Genomic DNA, 20,034 nt, shown 5'->3' with positions numbered 1-20,034 from the left:
CAATATTTTTGGCTCAATTTGAACCAAACTAGAATAAAAGCTAAAAGATTAGTGACTTTAAAAAAAATCCTTAGACTAAGACACACCAAACAATCCTTTTAATACTTACTTGTTTCCTTTCTTGAATTAGATGCCTTATCTGGAAACAAAGGACCAAGCCAAGAAGGCTCAATTTTTCCTATACAAAGCCCTCCAAGGCATATGCTATTATTGGTCAGGTCCAGGGCGAGCCTCCTTAAGAGCAAACTGATGGTTTGGCTGTCACCTTTGCCAATGCTGATTGTCAGTGCTTTCCGGACATCTTGCTCTCGGGACCCACTATTCAGTAACAGTTCCACCAATTTGGGACTGCTCCCTTTTTCACATACCTATTAAAGAAAATATATATGTGTAACTTATTTAAAACTTCTATTTCTTCCTTTTGGGAAACTGGTAAATTGAACTTGGTATAATTTTTCTCTGCACCCTTAAATTCAGATAGAAACAAAATAAGGCAAACCTCATCCTTGAAATTGTATTAGGATAATACATAAGATTAGCATCATACATATAAGAATAGCATAAATCAAATAATCTGTCACATGAGAGTTAATTACTTTACATATGAAACAAGCAACACGATAGGGAGAAAAAGTTGATAACCTTTAGTCAGAAGAACTGAGGCTTATACTTTCTGGGCTTCTGTTTGTTCATTGGAAGACATCTGGCAAACTAGTGTTTTAACACAGTAAATGCTTACTACCTGCCTTCATTTGTAACACAGAATGTATATATTATAATGTTCATTAATGCCACATGCAAAGGACAGTCATCACTCATTTCTGGTTTTCCTGAGCTCCTCAGGACAAGGTTCTGAATTACTACAAAGACATATCTTATCTCTCAGTTTTCTACCTTCCACTGAATGTTATATTTTCAGAGCTGTGTTCAAGGTGGTTTACCAGGTGCTACAAAAACCAGAGTGTTCCCTGTAAGCAGAGAGAAGCTTAAGCCACCTGTAGCATCACACACCAGCCCTATTCAGGAACAGCTTCTGAAAGGCATGGAATGGAATGTTTTAGAAATAGCAGTTCAAAGGAATAAATGATGGAAATATTATATGTCAGGTGTTATGTTAAATTGTGTACATAACACAATTTATGTGATCTATACTCCTTACAAAATAAAATATTATGCCACAGAAATTATTACCCCATTTTATAGATGAATATATAGAAAACATATGTGACGTGTCCAAACCCTTCAAGCTAGTCAATAAGAGACTCGGATTCAAAGCTGAATCTGCCAACTCCAAAGTCTGTGCTGCCTTCACTACCCAAAATTAAGGACTCAACAAGGAAAGGAAAAAGACCCTTAGATCCAAGATATCAGGTCAGCAGAAGGAGGAGATTGGGGAAAATTCCTGAATTCTCTACAATTCAAGTGTATTCAAGGGATTTGAGGGGACAGTTCTGTGGTTTTGATGGCACCAACCTACTTCCCAGCAGTCTCCAGCATCCCCCACCTTTAACACATTCTCTCCTGGGTCTCAACAGTACTTTTCTATTCTAGATAGGACCAAGTCACTGTCCTATATAAAAACCTTCTAAAACCCTTCAGCTTTAGGACATTCCCTCAAACATAATGTGTACTTTTTAAAACCCCATTACTTTCATTTATGCTATTTCTATTGTCCTAAGTGTCTAACTCTGTTCTTTGCTCAGCAAGAAGAGGTTCGTTCCTCAAGGAATAGCTTCAATGCCTCCTGCACAGTAAGTGCTTGCTGCCAACCTCCCTGGCCACACACCCCCTTCCTCCTCCAGGTCTCTGTCCTGTTTTGTTTTTAATCTCTTGTCTACACAGCAGATACATGGTAGTGGTGGTGGTGGGTTGTTCATTCATTCTCAAGTGCTCATTTAAAATATTTGGTTTTGATCGCTGGCCACATTAATTATGAATTAGAAGATGAGAGAAAAGACTTCAAAGGATAATATAATAAATAAGCACACTGAATCAGACATGCCTATCTGTTTTATAACTAGAATAAAAAGCATGAGTGATATTGTAATCCAAGCTGTAGCTCTGCAGCCTAGCACAATGCCTAAGAAATACTTGTTATTTAGCAAATTACTAAAATCCTCTTAAGGACCTATAGGGAGTTTGGGAAAGAGTGAGGTATGGAGGGAGGGAAGGGCCAAAAAGCTCCATTACAAGTGTCTTCTCTTACAGCCCAGCAAACTTTTTTCTACAAGATATGGCACTTACTGCTTATCTTGTACTAAAATGATTTATGTTTTATCCTCCCTCTATTCTCAATAAATGCTTAAGAAAAAAAAATCTTGAATCAGGAAAATTTTTTATATACTTTACTAATTATCTGGCACTAATTATGCTTTCCACAGAGAAGGTGCTCAATACATTTTTGTAAAGGTCTTTTCCTTGGGGAACCCAAACAACACAAATCAACACAAGCCATGAACGGAGAGATACAGAGAAAGTGTATTAGACAAAAGGAAATTATGAAAGTAAGTTCAACTCATGAGAGGAAAATATACTGCTCAGAAATATCCAATTTTGTATTTAAATAATAATTAAAGTCATTCAGAATATAATGAAAAGTATAATATACAGTGTGCCCGTAAAGTCATGGTGCACTTTTGACCGGTCACAGAAAAGCAACAAAAGATGATAGAAATGTGAAATCTGCACCAAATAAAAGGAAAACTCTCCCAATTTCATACCTATTCAGTGCAGTTTGATGTGGGCTCACACACAGATTTTTTAGGGCTCCTTAGGTAGCTATCCCGTATAGCCTCTACAGACTCGTCACTGACTGATGGCCTACCAGAACGGGGTTTCTCCACCAAACTGCCGGTTTCCTTCAACTGCTTATCCCACCGAGTAATGTTATTCCTATGTGGTGGCGCTTCATTATAATGCACCAATATTCACGTTGCACTTTGGTCACGGATTCGAATTTAGTGAGCCACAGAACACACTGAACTTTCCTCTGTACCGTCCACATCTCGACTGGCATGGCCGTGGGCTGCTCCGCTGTATACACAGTATTACGTCATCATCTGCACATGCGCACATGCTGCCACATTATCTTACAGAAACTGGGAGGGTTTTCCTTTTCTTTGGTGCAGATTTCACATTTCTATTGTCTTTTGTTGCTTTCCTGTGACCGGTCAAAAGTGCACCATGTCTTTACGGACACACTGTATTATCCTTTGAAATCTTTTCTCATTTTCTAATTCATAATTAATGTGGCCAACGATCGAAACCAAATATTTTAAATGAGCACTTGAGAATGAATGAACAACCTACCACCACCACTACCATGCATCTGCTGTGTAGATAAGAGATTAAAGCAGGAAAGTGGTGTACTGAGGCCTAGGCTGAGCATGCTTCACTACATGTCACAGTGCCACATGCTCAGAAACAGGCAGATATGATTACAATGCTGAGGAAAACACGGCACTTCAAAGTGAGTCAGATTATTATGGAGGAGTCTACAATGTAATATAACATGTTTTCCGTTAGTAGAGGACATTCTGCAATCACACAAATTCTGAATAACTCTCTGGACAAACAAAGACATCATGAGGAAGCAAACAGAACCAAAGATCAAGGGAAGAAAGGGCCAAACAAAAAGACAAGAAAGGAACAAACAGGTTCAAAGACGCTAAATGGAGGATCTAATGCTCAAGACAGTAATCATCCACAACATAATGGAGACAGCGATGAAGAGAGCAGAGGCCAACGAGAAAAAGCCATCTAGAGAGGGGAGACTGAAATATCTCTGAATGAGTCCATGCTAGGTAACTAGGTTGACATGCCCAGAATATAAAGCACATTTGAAAAGTTTGTAATGATTTTTATTTGAAATATTTAGACTGCTGAAAGTTTTAAATTTTTATAAGCATAGGTTTTGGTGTTTAAAACTTGTTTTGAAGGAGAAACAAATGTTTCAAAGCAAACACTGCCTAACTGTATATGTGCAACATTATACAGTAAATGTGAGAAAAAATTCATTTAGGAAATTTTGAACTGATTATCCAGACATTGGCTGTAGCATAGTTTCAATTAGTGGGTGTACATGTTAATATGTAATTGATAGTAGACAAAAGTTACATTTTTAAAACTGCTACTTGTATAAACCTTTCTCCTCTTCCCAAATTCCGTGGGTTTTGTACAGTTTTCACAAATCTTGAATTTATCAGTGTATCTTTTCACTGTTTTGGGTTTTATAGAGTTATTCATTTGTATGGTAAATACAATGTTACTTCTATATAAATAGCCCTTTTTTTCTACCCAAAGATAATCCCATCCATATCTACAGTATGGCACATTACCCTCCTGCTTTGTAACATTGTATGGTCAGTCTTCCTTTCGGTATGATATCCAAACTGACACTGAACTGACAATTCCTCCAGGTAAAACACTCATGTTAACTTTAGAAGGTAATTTAACTTTGTGGCAGGAATTCAGTAAAGTTGCAGGACTTCCTACAGAGGGCAGAACAGCTCTATACAGGAATGAATCAGGCTCAAGTGGTCAGCCGTCTAAGATTCTTTACAGGCACTAGAAGCTGACACTGAAAACTAAGTAATGAAAGTTTATTTTGGAGATGTTTCCGAATTTTTTAACAATCCATACTCATTAATGAAGTCTCTAAGTAGTATCTTCTTAATTGGAAAACAATCCTTGATGCTTATGTAGTAAAAACTATATAATGAAACTAATCTATTTGAAAACGTGGTTGTTATCAGAGGAGAATTTTTACTTCTGTATTGTACACAGGACAGGAATGCAAAAAGTGAAAATACTGGTTGCTCTGAGGCAGCAAAGGAGTAGTTTTTGATAGTCTGTATATCCACATATAAGGATTAAATCATTATTAACCAAGGTTAACACATAAAATTAAGGGTAATTTAACAGATTGCATTACTTATATAATTTGATTAGATCAATGGGTAGTTTTTAAAAGTTAAAGATATGTCTCCTGTTTAGAAAGAAAGGAAAAAGGTTTTCAATACTTACCATGTAACATACATTGTATGTTCTGACCTCTCAGATAATTGTTTTCATCTATAGATAATTGTTTTCATCATCAATTATTAACTTATTTCAAAATTAAAGTTTTACTTTTGAGAGGTCACTGTTTGAAAAAACTTGCTATTATATCTTTTGGTCCTTAGTACAATCAAAATTTGGATAGATTTTTCTAGTTAAGCCATAAATGTCAACATGTAAACTTGTTTTAAATTTTTTTTCTGTCAAATTTTAAAAGGAAAAAAAAGATTACAGCAGACAGTCAGGAAGCAGATATCCCACGACTTCCCAGGAGAGTGTTCTTAGGCAAGTTACTTAATCTCTCTGTGCCTCAATTCCTTACCTCTATAATGGGGATAATACCAGAACCCATTCTTAAGGTTGTGGTGAGGGTTAAATTGTGTAAAGAACCCTGAGCAGTGCCCAGGTGGTAATGAATACCACAAACCTGTTTTATTAATTTTATTCAGACTTCATTATACTTGCTCTTTCCACCACGATTTGAAGAGTTTTACCTTCAGGTTTCTATTCATGCATTTTCATACCCAGACTTAATCTTCCATAGTCTTTTCTACCAATCGTGTACACTGCATCATTAAATTCCCCTCTGAAAGCCTAACAAGATGAACCCCACCCTTGCTCCTCATAGTCCTTAATCATGCAGCATTGGCACATGACTAAATAGTCTTGATTACCTTATTAAAGTACTACTCTATCAATCTAGTCACATATATAGTCAAAATTTATTATTTGATAGACAAAATAACCTGACAACTAAGATAAATTCTTTAAATTTAATACACTTATGGATGTAATGATCTGATTTTTTAAAAAGAAAAAATACATATGTAAGCTATCAAGTTTAAAAGAACAAGGGAAGAAAGATAAAATAAGAAGCTTTTGTATAGAAAAAGTTGGATAAAGGACAGAAAAATAGAAAGCCCGTTCTGGGAGAAATGTAGAGCAGCTGCACTCAAGTGCTCTTAGGTGCGTTGTTTCCAAAGGAAGATCTGAAGGGGAAGTTTCTTTCCAGCTCTTTGGCATATCTAAAAACATCAATTCAATGATCTGCAGCTATTACAAAAGATATACAATAAAAACATATTAAATTATTGAGGGAAATAATTGAATTATCCTTTAAAATAGAGAAGCAACTATTTTTAATGTTGCTTGAATTAGAAAAAACTTGACTATATAACTAATTTGATTATTTCTTTGGTTTTCATGCATAAATTAATTGTGCATGAAAATGACTTATGGGGTTTTTTTTAATGTGGATTTCTAATTCTTACCTTACAGATAAAAAAAAAACATTTGAACTCACAGGTGAATGAGAAATTAAATAAAGTAAGGCTTTAAAAATAAATTATGAGAAAGAGTACTCTGTTGGTTATCCAACAATCTATATTAAATCACTACATAATTTCCTGGCTAGAAAGATTATTAAATATCTAGAAAATATACATGGTGCAACCTGAGTGCTTTTAAACTCTAAAATTTACACAACAAAGACAAACCTGAAATAACATATCATGCACTTGAGTAAATACTTAATTCATTCTGTAGAGCAATGAGTTAGATACTGTGAATGATACAAAGCTGAACATTATATATTTCTACTTTCATATAACTCACAAGACATACAAGAGGTGTACATAAAGTGTCATAGACCTACAGCAGAAGTCAATCTGTATTTTATAGCAGGTCAGGAGAGTGATGAGGGCTTCACTGACGAAAGAAAATTTGGGTTAGATTTTGAAGGAAAAGTAAAACAATCAGTCTGTGCACTGCAGGAGGGAAGGCAAAGAAGGAAGTCAGGACCACAGTGCTACACAACGTGGGGGCAGCCAGTACCAGGGGGTGGCACTGTGAACGGCACCCCCTACGGTGTGCGATCCCAGCCTACGTGGTCACACACGATAGCCCTGATGGGAGAACTTTCTAGATGAAGAAACTAAAAGCAAAGAGAAAAATGGTTAAAAAATGATCAGTAGTAGATAGAACAATGGGTTGCATGGAATGCAGCTGGAGAACAATGTGTACAGAGACGCATAGCAGGAGACACATTAGAAAAGTAATTTATCAACCTAACAAGGCAGGTAACCGAGTAAAATGAAGGACTAGGCTGGATAATACTGAAGGAACCTGTTACATCTGAAATTCTGTGAATTGAAACTCCTACTACAAATCACAAGCAGTTGTGCAATAATCTGGTAAATTGTGTAGTCAGGAACAATGGGATATAAGTAAGAGCTTATACAATGGCAGAGTGAACAGAGTAAAGACAAAAGTGTCATCTGGAAAATTTACCTGACAAATTAAAGACGCTCCCTCCTTTGCTCGATTGGCATCTGCTCCCAACAGAAGCAAGCATTCAACCATGATGCTGTTATTCTGATCACATGCTCTCTCTAGCATCACACTTTTTAACTCATCATCCATAGCTAATTTTGCAAAGCACTTGCAACAAAGGTTTAGAAACTAAAAAGAATAGAAATAAGGATTAAAGTCAGCTAAATGCCTAACAGTCAGCATATAGGTGAAAAACATTGTACCTGTTGATCCTTTTGTTCCATGAGACTGGAAGTCAACTGATAGAATATTACTGAATCAAAGAAATAATGCACCAACAGCTTTGAAGAAGACACTGACAATTCCAGCATGGTCAAGACTGTCTGAAATCCCTAAAAGTGTGACCAAAAGTAATAATAAAAACATAATCAATTATGGGCATAATAAATAATATGATATAAAACAGAGCTTTATAGACTACTAAAAACCTTTAACTAATTAGATGTTTTTATTGGATTTGTACATTAAAATTATAAGCCTCGGGCCTGACCTGTGGTGGCTCAGTGGATAAAGTGTCAACCTGGAATGCTGAGGTTGCCGTTAGAAACCCTGGGCTTGCCGGGTCAAGGCACATACAAGGAGCAACTGCCACAAGTTGATGCTTTCCAATCCTCCCCCACTGCCTTTCTCTCTCTCTCTCTCTCTCCCCTCTCTCTAAAAAATCAACAAAGTTATAAGCCTTAAAACAATCCTATAAATACATGTTGCTTTCTCATTACAAATAAAATGCTAGTTAAAAATCATAATGTAGCAAAGCAGAAAAATACCTAATCCACTATATTTGGCATTTAAATATAAGCCATTCCTACGGAATGAAAATTAGATATTAATCAGGATTAGAATAGCAGTCAGCAGGGTTACAGACCCAAATTGGCTGGTAAAGTGAATTTTTTATTACAAGATTGCAGATTAGGTTGCCTAGATGCCCAGCATTTGCCCAACACTTTGTGCATTCTTCTGAAATTTTAACCGCAAAGAGACAAATGTGAGTTCCTGGATTTCATTCATGTGAAGTGTATCTGAAAGAGCTCTGAAGGCACTCTGAAGTTAATATCCTTGAAGCAAATTATTTATAAAGAATTGATCGTCACACCGTTACTTTTTTTTTTTTTGTATTTTTCTGAAGCTGGAAACGGGGAGAGATAGACTCCCGCATGTGCCGGACCGGGATCCACCCGGCACACCCACCAGGGGGCAACGCTCTGCCCACCAGGGGGCAATGCTCTGCCCCTCCGAGGCGTCGCTCTGCTGCAACCAGAGTCACTCTAGCGCCTGGGGCAGAGGCCAAGGAGCCATCCCCAGCGCCCGGGCCATCTTTGCTCCAATGGAGCCTTGGCTGCGGGAGGGGAAGAGAGAGACAGAGAGGAAGGAGAGGGGGAGGGGTGGAGAAGCAGATGGGCGCTTCTCCTGTGTGCCCTGGCCGGGAATCGAACCCAGGACCTCTGCACGCCAGGCCGACGCTCTACCACTGAGCCAACTGGCTAGGTCCACACCATTACTTTTTAGAACCACCTGGGCATATTTTCAAGAACTATCTGGGCTCTCCACCCATGTGACATTTTTTTTTTATCTTTTATTTTTATTTATTCATTTTTAGAGAGGAGAGAGAGAGGGAGAGAGAGAGACAGAGAGGGAGAGAGAGGAGAGAGAGACAGAGAGAGAAGGGGGGAGGAGCTGGAAGCATCAACTCCATATGTGCCTTGACCAGGCAAGCCCGGGGTTTTGAACTGGTGACCTCAGCATTTCCAGGTCAACGCTTTATCTACTGCGCCACCACAGGTCAGGCCCCATGTGACATTTTAAGGAAAAAAGAACTTCTTGCCTCTACTATTATTTAGTTTGGGTAAACTAACCAAACATCAACTTTAACTTTTTAGATTTTTCATATCTTTCAACTTTAAAATATTAATGAAATCATTTAAATGTTAAAAATAATATTTCCAGCACTTATGATGCTGAGTTTCTACAAATATTTTCTAACATCTGATAGAAGAAGTAATCTTAATTCATGCAAGTCTAAGGGATGTGTGGTTCACCCATCTCTAGAGCAGAGGTCCCTGCTAACTCAAATGAATGCAGCAGCTAAGAGGTAATGCAAATATGTAGAAGACACATAATTCAAACTTTAAAACTTACAAACACAGAACTGGCCAAACAGTATGCTGGCAGGCCGAATTCAGCCCACTGGTTAATAGGTTACAACCTCTGCTGTAGATCCTAGAATCTGTGCCAAGACGAATCAACACTGGGAGTCCCATACCTGCACAAAATCATTTCTCTTCCCTTGGGTTACTTTTAATCAACTCTACCTTGGCTTTACTCTTGTCTAGGTAGAGGCACATTATAAAAAGTAGATTTATTAAATACATTATTTTTAATCTAAGAGTGTTCTGGGTTCAGCAGCACTTAAAATTTAAAACTTTATATCCATTATTTCATTTACTAATACGGTCTCTGCAAACGTTAGAGCCTAGACATTTTTATTCCTGGTCAATGTTTCCATTTATTAAAATATTTGCTGAGTATGGTTTATGAAAGTTGTAAAACCCCATTACTAAAAACCACAACCTAGGCAGAAAGTATGAAAGGAACCACTTGTTTTTCCAATATTAGGAGGAAAAGATATCCTGACACAACTTATTTCTTAAATCTTACCTTAATTAATACTAAACCAATATCTTGGGTTCCTAATAAAAACAGTGATTATATATCACATTTTAATTTTTACTTGATGAGTGTTTAAAATATTGTTTTACCACAAGGAAAAATATTAAGGGGCAAAACTGCTATAACTAAGCAGCCCACAATAAAACACAGAGAATGACAAACTGCAGAATAATAACTTCTATTTATATAAAATCTAAGCAAATGAAGCTCAGCTACCTGGAATTTCTTTAGAACACTGCTCTTTCACGGAAAAGACAAAAGCCAATAAACATGCTGATTTTAGTGATTTAATAATGAAACACAGTATCTTTAGAGAGTCAATCAAATTCTCTTCACCTACTATGATTAAAATACCATGAAATGATGGATGGTTTTCAATTAACTAGACTATCTCCATTAATGTAAAGTGGGAATTATACCAACTGCTCTGAAAGAGAATCAGCACAAGATCAAATTCCCTTCAAGATAATGCACATACTTTCATCTGTAATTCAGCAATGTCTTTAAATCGTTGTAAGCTGGAAACCAGGATTTTTACCAGCAGATGCCCAGTTCCTACGAGTAAATTCCTTTTTGTAATCAAGCGTCCTATAAGATTTAAACCCAGACACTGTATTTCTAGAAGAATAAAGGGAAAAAAAATAAAATTGTTTAAAATCTCAAAACAAGAAAAAATTTAAACACATCCTACCAGCAGCTAAAGACCTATAAAAGTCTACTCTAAACCTTGAGCTCACATTGTACCAACCTTGGTCATCTGGATACATCTGCAGTGTTTGAAGCACCAATTCAATAGCACCTTCCATAGATAATGCCTGTAATGCATCAGGTAAATGTGCTATAGAAGAAATTACTTTTAATCCACATTTCTGAATCCCAGGATTTCCAATGAACTAGAATCAAAAGGATAGTTAAGAATATTTGCTTTTAAAAATGAGTTCTTTATAGTTATCTTAAAGCCAGTTATAGACTGATTAAATGTAAACTAAGTATCTAAATAAAGATTAGTACCCTTGATCCTGCCTCATATTACTAATTACTATTTTTTTTATTCAAGTTAAAAAGCAACATTTTAATGTGTATTGAGTACCTGTTCTGTGTCAGGCACTGAGCAAAATACTTTACATTCATTTTCTTTTCATAACAATCTTATTAACTGCATACAAATTTCATTGCCAATAGAAGATGAAGATAAATTCAATGATTAATGTAACTATTCCTACAGTCCCACAGATTGTGAATTGCAAAGTTAAGAACAAGTCGGGGATGTTTGATCCCATACTTGCATCTTTAAATAGTAAAATGCAATACTGCCTGTCCTCACAGAATATAATGAGAATTTACTCTTAGTTCTTCAAGTGCTTTACATGCCTTGTCTCACTTACTTCCCCTCAGCCGCCTCATGCAATAGATTCATCAAACCTTAAAGATGTGGGACCTAGAACGCAAGTCACACAGCTGAGATCTGAATGTAAATGTATCTGCCTTAAAAACCCAGGATTGTAATCTACTTCCAACCTTTTAATTTCAATTCTTCCAGATAATTTGACATTGCTTACTGATATTTTATATTAGAGACTACTTCTTTTCCCAGGCGGCTGTTCTAACTGAGAAGAATACAGCCAGCACACTTTCCAACCACATGACAATCACAGTCACACCCACCCTTTGATGTCTGTGACATAGAGCTAACTCTTACACTGATCATCTCTGCTTTTCCACGATGCTCTTCAAACTTCTACTATGATGTGAATGCCCACCAGATAAATACTGGAGCTTTCCTTTCAAAAATTACATTATCCTTTTCAAGACTTTGTCTTTTATGGACACTAGTTTCACAGTATCTCCACCCCAAGTCTCTGATTGACCCCAGCACAGGGATACCACAGAGCTGAAGTCGCTTCAAGTCAGACTTCAAGTTCTAGTGTAGCACTTTCAACCAAAACCATCACCTGTAACCTTTCTCATATCCATACTGTCAAAGAACAGTTTTCCATTCCTTTACCAATCTAGTCCCTCGGTGCCTCTCAACTGTCTTTATATAGCATCTTTTGTATACAGGCTGTGGAAATAAGCATCATTTTTTCACCCTGTGTCTGGTAATTTCCATCCTAAGTACACTTGCTATAAACCAGGGGTCGGGAACCTATGGCTCGCAAGCCAGATGTGGCAGTTTTGATGGCTGCATCTGGCTCACAGACAAATCTTTAATAAAAAAAATATAATGTTAAAAATATAAAACATTCTCATGTATTCCAATCCATTCATTTCCTACTGCTCATGTTCATGGTTGCCGGTGGCTGGAGCCAATCACAGCTGTCCTCTGGGACAACACCAAATTTTTATTAGATAATGAGTAACGTGCACGGGGGGTTGTATGGCTCTCACGGAATTACATTTTAAAATATGTGGTGGCCCTGGCTGGTTGGCTCAGCGGTAGAGCGTCGGCCTGGCGTGCGGGGGGACCGGGGTTCAATTCCCGGCCAGGGCACATAGGGAAAGCGCCCATTTGCTTCTCCACCCCCACTCCTTCCTCTCTGTCTCTCTCTTCCCCTCCCACAGCCAAGGCTCCATTGGAGCAAAGATGGCCCGGGCGGTGGGGATGGCTCCTTGGCCTCTGCCCCAGGCGCTAGAGTGGCTCTGGTCGCAGCAGCGATGCCCCGGAGGGGCAGAGCATCACCCCCTGGTGAGCAGAGCGTTGCCCCTGGTGGGCGTGCCGGGTGGATCCCGGTCGGGCGCACGCGGGAGTCTGTCTGACTGTCTCTCCCCGTTTCCAGCTTCAGAAAAATACAATAAATAAATAAATAAAATAAAATAAAATATGTGGCATTCATGGTTCTCTCAGCCAAAAAGTTTCCCAGTCCCTGTTATAAATGCTGCAAACATTTTAATGACACAGTTGAATGACCATATGAAAATTTTGTCATTCAAGAGAAAATAAAAGAGACATTAGAAAGAACTAATACCACATAAAAATTAATTTAAAAAACTTTATTGAAAAAATGAAAATACACTGTTTTGGAAGTCTTTCCTTCACAGTATTATACTTTTCTCTTTTTTGGCTTGGTGATTCTCCTTGTTTAGCATCGTACTTTTTCACGTTTACTACTATCTCTTCCTTCCTTAAGAGAAGTATCAGTTTCCCACTAAAGAATCAATAATTAATGTTCTGAAAACTGTGGTTAATTAGTAGCCACATATTTCCTATTCACCACAGCTTGGTGAACTTTTGGTTTTGACAGGTGGGAGGGATTACCATGTTCACCAAAGGATTTGCAAACTATATTTCCATTTTCTTTTTTTTCCCCCAAAGTCAAATTGTCTTCCGTCACCTTGTATTTGGTTTTCTTTGTGCCCCTCCCCTTACCCCAACCCCCTTCCCCTCTTCCCTTCCCTTCCCCCGGTATGCACCACACTCTTGTCCATGTCCATTTTCTAATACAGTATGCAGTCTGGCTAGACACACAGGTTTGTAGTCTGGCTTCATATGTAGTATTTATCATAGACTATTTTAGGATCACTATGTCTACTGCTAACTCTAGAGACCATTATAAGGGCAAATATTTATAGAACATAAAAATGGAATACCACAAGAATTTAGTCAGTGGAGAATTAAAACCAAACTGACAACTAGCTTAAGTACATTAAGTCTGGTCAACTGTAGACTGAACTATCAACCAATGTTTTACCTTGGAGAAATTGCCTTAGCACCAAATTTGTCGCACAGCAAAAAATGCTTGCACCAAAGATGTTTATGGCAAAAAAAATGCTTGTAATGGAAATACCTAGATTCTCACCTTCACGGCCTCACTGCTCATCTGGAACATCACCTCATTATCATTTCAATAAGGCACTCATATCTTTGCCTCCCTTGGACTTTTTCCTGTCATTATTTCCATATTTTTTTATTATTATTGTTACTGCTTTGAGAGAGAGAGAGAGAGAGAGAGAGAGAGAGAGTGTGTGTGTGTGTGAGAGAGAGAGAGAGAAGCATTCATTTGTTGTTCCACTTAGTTGTGCATTCATTGGTTCTTTCCTGTACGTGCCATGACCGGGGACTGAATCTGTCACCTGGATCATCAGGGACAATGCTAGTCTGTCTACATGACTGAGCTAAGTGGTCAGGGCCCATTGTTTCCATCTTAACAAATCTATTGGTATTAAAAGAATATCAGCTTTAGAGGCAATTAAATTTAGATTTAAATTCTGTCTTGTCATTTAACAGCTCCATAAATTTGAGGACCATAAAAATTAATTACATAATATTTTTTCACAAGTGGTATTTACTCAGAAGGTGTTATTGAATATAAAAAAAATTCAAAATCCTTCAAAGTGAAGTTAGAGGGATGGCTCAGTATCTGCCTCAGCTTCCTCTCATCTAAAGTGTTCTTAGCCCTGGCCGGTTGGCTCAGTGGTAGAGGATCGGCCTGGCGTGCAGGAGTCCCAGGTTCAATTCCCGGCCAGGGCACACAGGAGAAGCGCCCATCTGCTACTCCACCCCTCCCCCTCTCCTTCCTCTCTGTCTCTCTCTTCCCCTCCCGCAGCCAAGGCTCCATTGGAGCAAAGTTGGCCTGGGCGCTGGGGATGGCTCCATGACCTCTGCCTCAGGCGCTAGAGTGGCTCTGGTTGCAACAGAGCAACACTGCAGACAGGCAGAGCATCTCCCCCTGGTGGGCATGCAGGGTGGAACCCGGTCGGGTGCATGCGGGAGTCTGACTGCCTCCCAGTTTCCAGCTTCGGAAAAATACAAAAAACAAACAAACAAACAAAAAACATAAAGTGTTCTTTATGCCAGCTGGGACTTGGAATATCGGGCATAGCCTGACCAGGCAGTGACGCTGTGGATAGAGCATCAAACTGGGACACAGAGGATCCAGGTTCGAAACCCTTAGGTTATTGGCTTGAGAACAAGCTCACCAGCTTAAGTGCAGGGTCACTAGCTTGAGTGTGGGATCACAGACATGACCCATGGTTGCTGGCTTGAGCCCAAAGATCGCTGGCTTGAGCAAGGGGTCACTTGTTCTGCTGTAGTCCCCCAGTCAAGGCACATATGAGAAAGCAATCAATGAACAACTAAGGAGCTGCAACAAAGGATTGATGCTTCTCATCTCTCTCCCTTCCTGTCTGTCTGTCCCTATCTGTCCCTCTATCTGTCTCTCTCTCTCTCTCTGCCTCTGTCACACACACACACAAAAGAAATATTGGGGATATTACTTTGTAAATTATGACTGTCTAACCACTATGCTGTATGCCCGAAACTATTACAAAATTATATCAAATGTCAGCTGTAATTGAAAATAAATAAATAAATAAATAAAATGATCCCAATAATGCTGGGCTCTTTTGAGGATGAAATGAGATAACTAATTGTGCAATAAACACTGACTGATGGCCACAGTTCAGACCTTGGACTAACATTCTCTTCTGATAAAAAGTACTTCTAAGTGGGAGAGTCACTTATAAAAATATTCTTATGTTGGTCTTCCATTCCATCAAGCTACCTACTTTTCCTTTATTTCCAAACTAATTAATAGAAAAGTCTATACCCACTAACTCCATATTCTCCCCACCCCTTCATCTCATATAATCAGACCTCTGTCCTGACCACTTTGAATTAAAACCATTCAAAGAAGAAAAGTCCTTTAATGACTGAATTGCTGCTTTTTCCTCCCTTAATTGCCATGACACAGTAAGCCCCTAATTATTCTCAAACTTTAAAACCATTCATTTGTCCATCTCTTTTACAATCTCTTCTTTCAACTCCAAACTTGGTCCAAAGTTATTTTCTTTAAACTCTTCTATTCATGGATGGGATTTCATACACTGACCATGGCTTCAAGTCACCACAACAACAATAGCAACAACCACAATGATAGTATCTACACCTAAGTAGCACTTGCATATATGCCAGACCTTCTTTTAAGCAATTCATATATACTGACTCAACTGATCCTCACAACAACTCTATAATATAGACACATTATTATTTTCCCTATGTTATAAACAAAAAAAATTTTGAGACAGAGAAACATTTGAGCAAATAACTCAAAGCACAAATGCAAATTTTCTTAAGGTCTTAGCTCATCTTTCTCTTTGCTTGACACAGATGTTTGAAGACAAAGTTTATTATTTTTTTTCCCCAAAAAAGTCAGACTTTCATTCTAAACCTTGTTTGATTAGTAGTAGCATCAGTCCTGCTTCCTAGGCAGGGCCAGCTTCACAGCTGTGCACCTCTGAGCTCACACAGGGCTCTGTGCTTCAAAGTGCTCTCACTCAATTCAATGCTCTGCTGCTACCATCCTGAAATTCTTAATAAGAATTTTAAGCAGGGATCCTGCATTTTCATTTTTTAGTGGGCCCCATAAACTATTAATATGTAGCTGGTCCTGCTTCTATACTCAAAATGTATCATAGGCTTATTTTTTGTGCTAACAATTAAATCAAGCTGATATTTATAAAGTACCTATTCTTGTCCTTAATACCATCACTTCTAACAAGTTCTACTCAATTAGTGGTTCTGCATCCTTGAGGTCCATTCATTTCTACAGAGTTCAGATTCAATTCAATGATGACTAGTGACTTGCAATAAAAAATCTATGATTTGTCTACACAAAAAGAGAATTTAACATATTGCATTACTGCATATTAAACTATTTGATAATTTAAAATGGCATTTAATTTTTGAAAGTTTTATAAATTTAAAATACACACACACATATATATATATTTTTATGACATTTACAAACCTATGATGGACTTTTTCACTTATATCTTGAAAATGGGACAGGGGAGGGGGTGAGTGAAAGAGTGTAAAGTGGGACAAATATAAGGTGAAGGAAAATGATTTGACTTTGGGTGATGGGCATACAACATAATCAACAGTTCAAATGATATACAAATGTTTACCTGAAACCTATATACTCTTATTGATCAGTGTCACCCTGTTAAAGTTAGTTATCTACATAAAATCTTAAAATTAAAAAAAAATAGTGATTTATTTCATTATATAGTTCAAATGGGGATGAAAATTAATTTACTAGTTTATACATAGCAAATGTTGACCAAGTGAAATTTTTGGAAGTGTCAAAGGAAGGACACCTACAAACATTAATTAGAAGCATCCTGTCACCAGTGCTCCACAATAGTCTAAGAATTTTCAGAGAATACCTGCATAAATAACTGAAATGGTTTCTCTGATGAGAGGGCTAGCCAGCTCAAGGCTAGCCTTTTACCCAGCTTCCAGCTAAGCCAACTGCATGCAGTTCAGGGAAGACTTTCCAGGGGGGGAAAAATGGCTGACTGTGCAACTAGAAAGAAGATACCATAGTCTGGGTCTAATAATAAGATATAGCCTAACAAAGTGGCTGTGTTTCATGAAAAATATTCCTTTGAGCAGATAGGTAAAAATACATCATTAAAAAAAAAAAGGATTCGGCCCTGGCCGGTTGGCTCAGCGGTAGAGCGTCGGCCTAGCGTGCGGAGGACCCGGGTTCGATTCCCAGCCAGGGCACATAGGAGAAGCGCCCATTTGCTTCTCCACCCCTCCGCCGCGCCTTCCTCTCTGTCTCTCTCTTCCGCTCCCGCAGCCAGGGCTCCATTGGAGCAAAGATGGCCCGGGCGCTGGGGATGGCTCTGTGGCCTCTGCCCAGGCGCTAGAGTGGCTCTGGTCGCAACATGGCGACACCCAGGAGGGTCGCAACATGGCGACGCCCAGGATGGGCAGAGCATCGCCCCCTGGTGGACAGAGTGTCGCCCCTGGTGGGCGTGCCGGGTGGATCCCGGTCGGGCGCATGCGGGAGTCTGTCTGACTGTCTCTCCCTGTTTCTAGCTTCAGAAAAATGCAAAAAAAAAAAAAAAAAAAAAGGATTCAGACTTCTTCACTAAAATATTCAGTACTAGAAGATAATGAAATGCCTTCAAATTTTTCAATAAAGATAGTAAAACCTTTATATTTTACAAGACATAATATTTTTTCCAAGCATCCAAATATAAAACAAAACCAGTACCAATAAAAAACATTCTAATGTTCAGTCAATACTTTTTTATAGAAAGTCAGACAACTAAAAGATGAATGGAAAAATCTACAACAAAAGGACTTGCTAGCCCTGGCCGTTTGGCTCAATGGTAGAGCGTCGGCCTAGCATGCAGAAGTCCCGGTTCGATTCCCGGCCAGGGCACACAGGAGAAGCGCCCATCTGCTTCTCCACCCCTCCCCCCTCCTTCCTCTCTGTCTCTCTCTTCCCCTCCCGCAGCCGAAGCTCTACTGGAGCGAAGATGGCCCGGGCGCTGGGGATGGCTCCTTGGCCTCTGCCCAGGCGCTAGAGTGGCTCTGGTCGCAACACGCTACGCCGCGGAGGGGCAGAGCATCGCCCCTTGGTGGGCAGAGCGTTGCCCCCTGGTGGGCGTGCCGGGTGGATCCCGGTCGGGCACATGCGGGAGTCTGTCTGACTGTCTCTCCCCATTTCTGGCTTCAGAAAAATACAGGAAAAAAAAAAGGGACTTGCTGTGAGCATTAAACCCATGTAACTATAAGAATAAGCTGTAAACAAACTTAGAAAATATGGTTATAGACCTGAACATAAATATTATAAAAGGTCAATGTAAAATTTAACAAAAATTAACATTTATTGAGTACATATTACGTGCCAACCATTGTACTGAGTACTTTACATCAATTATCTCAGAAAAAAAATCTTCAAGAAACCCTAAGTGAAAAAATGTTTATCAACCCTGTTTTAGAGACAATGAAACTGAGACTTGAAGTAATTTGTCCAGGGTACATTACTCTGCAGGGCCAGAGCCAGATTCAAACACAGATCTCTTAATTCCATTGCTCAAAAACTTAACTATCAGAAAATTTGGTACAGTCAAAGCTATAAAGGGAGCTGAAGACATAAAAGAAAATACACTAATTTTATCAAATAGTGTGCACAATGTTAACACATAAAAGAAAAAACTGAGTTACCTTGGAGATGTGCTCACACTCATGGAAAATTGGAGATTTTTCCACAGAAATGCAAGAAGAGTCTGAACTAGTTGTTTTTAGTCTCTACATAGAATTACATATGGAATTTGGAAGCAGTATAATTTATTTAATTAGGATCTGTTGATAGGCTTTGGATTTTCAGGATAGATTAAATTAAGCTGTAATAACAAGCCAAAAATTTCATAGGCTGCAAATAGAAAAAGTTTAATTCTCACTCCAGCTTCATGTGTGTCACAGCACAGAAGAGGGGCTCTGCTCATCACAGTCACTCAGGGACCTCTGCTGAGGAAGCAAGTGCCATTGCAAACGCCGCAGATCATCATGCCTGGGCAGGTGTTCAGAATACTGTCTCAATCCCAATTAAACGTTTGGCCCAGAAATGGTGGTAAAAGTCCTCCACTTCCTACTCCTTGGCCAAACCTAGATACATGAGCCAACTTAATTCCACAAGGGTCCATACCTACCATGCCAGAATCACCAAGAGGTGAAGAACTGACAATGTTTGGCAAACAGCACTAGTGATTTCCACATAAAGATGCAGTTTGTGGACACATTTTTCTTTTTACAAATGATGCCACAGTGAACATTCCTGCATAAAAAAAACCTTTGTGTACTTGTACACAAAACCATTTTAGGAAGGCAAAATTTATATGTACTTCATATAAATTCTTAGAGCAGAACTTCTCGTCAGAAAACATGTCTGTTTAAATTTTGATAGGTATTACTAAGCTTACCCACAAATTAAAATTTTAATTTTCATTTCTTTAAGAATGATTATACTTAGACCCTTTTCCTTTTTTAAAATTTTTATTGAATTTATTGGGTTGGCATTGGTTAATAAATTCTATAGATTCCAGGTGCACATTTCTGTAATACATCACCTGTATATTGCATTGTGTGTTCACCACCACAGACTCTTTCCATATGTTTATTTTTACCTTCAAATATCATCCATCTGTAATGAGTTTTGGCAGAAGGAGTAAAGTAAATAT

The 20,034-nt window shown here is 38.5% G+C and overlaps 1 protein-coding gene across 2 annotated transcripts in view; it reads right to left on the bottom strand.

Annotated features, from left to right (window-relative positions):
• The window catches only part of LRRK2 (leucine rich repeat kinase 2), a 158,777-nt gene that overhangs the window by 100,626 nt on the left and 38,117 nt on the right, over positions 1–20,034 (bottom strand). For both annotated transcript variants that reach the window (XM_066258115.1, XM_066258116.1), the window contains 5 exons: positions 10,805–10,949; positions 10,535–10,674; positions 7,593–7,721; positions 7,348–7,518; positions 110–368 (listed from right to left, as the gene is read on the bottom strand). In XM_066258115.1, the coding sequence (XP_066114212.1) occupies positions 110–368; positions 7,348–7,518; positions 7,593–7,721; positions 10,535–10,674; positions 10,805–10,949 (844 nt within the window). The remainder of the gene's footprint in view (positions 1–109; positions 369–7,347; positions 7,519–7,592; positions 7,722–10,534; positions 10,675–10,804; positions 10,950–20,034) is intronic.

This window comes from Saccopteryx bilineata, chromosome 2 (genome assembly GCF_036850765.1).
Source record: "Saccopteryx bilineata isolate mSacBil1 chromosome 2, mSacBil1_pri_phased_curated, whole genome shotgun sequence".
Classification (NCBI taxonomy): Eukaryota; Metazoa; Chordata; class Mammalia; order Chiroptera; family Emballonuridae; genus Saccopteryx; species Saccopteryx bilineata.
Note: the sequence above shows the minus strand (reverse complement) of the source record. Positions and strands in the feature narration are given on the sequence as shown.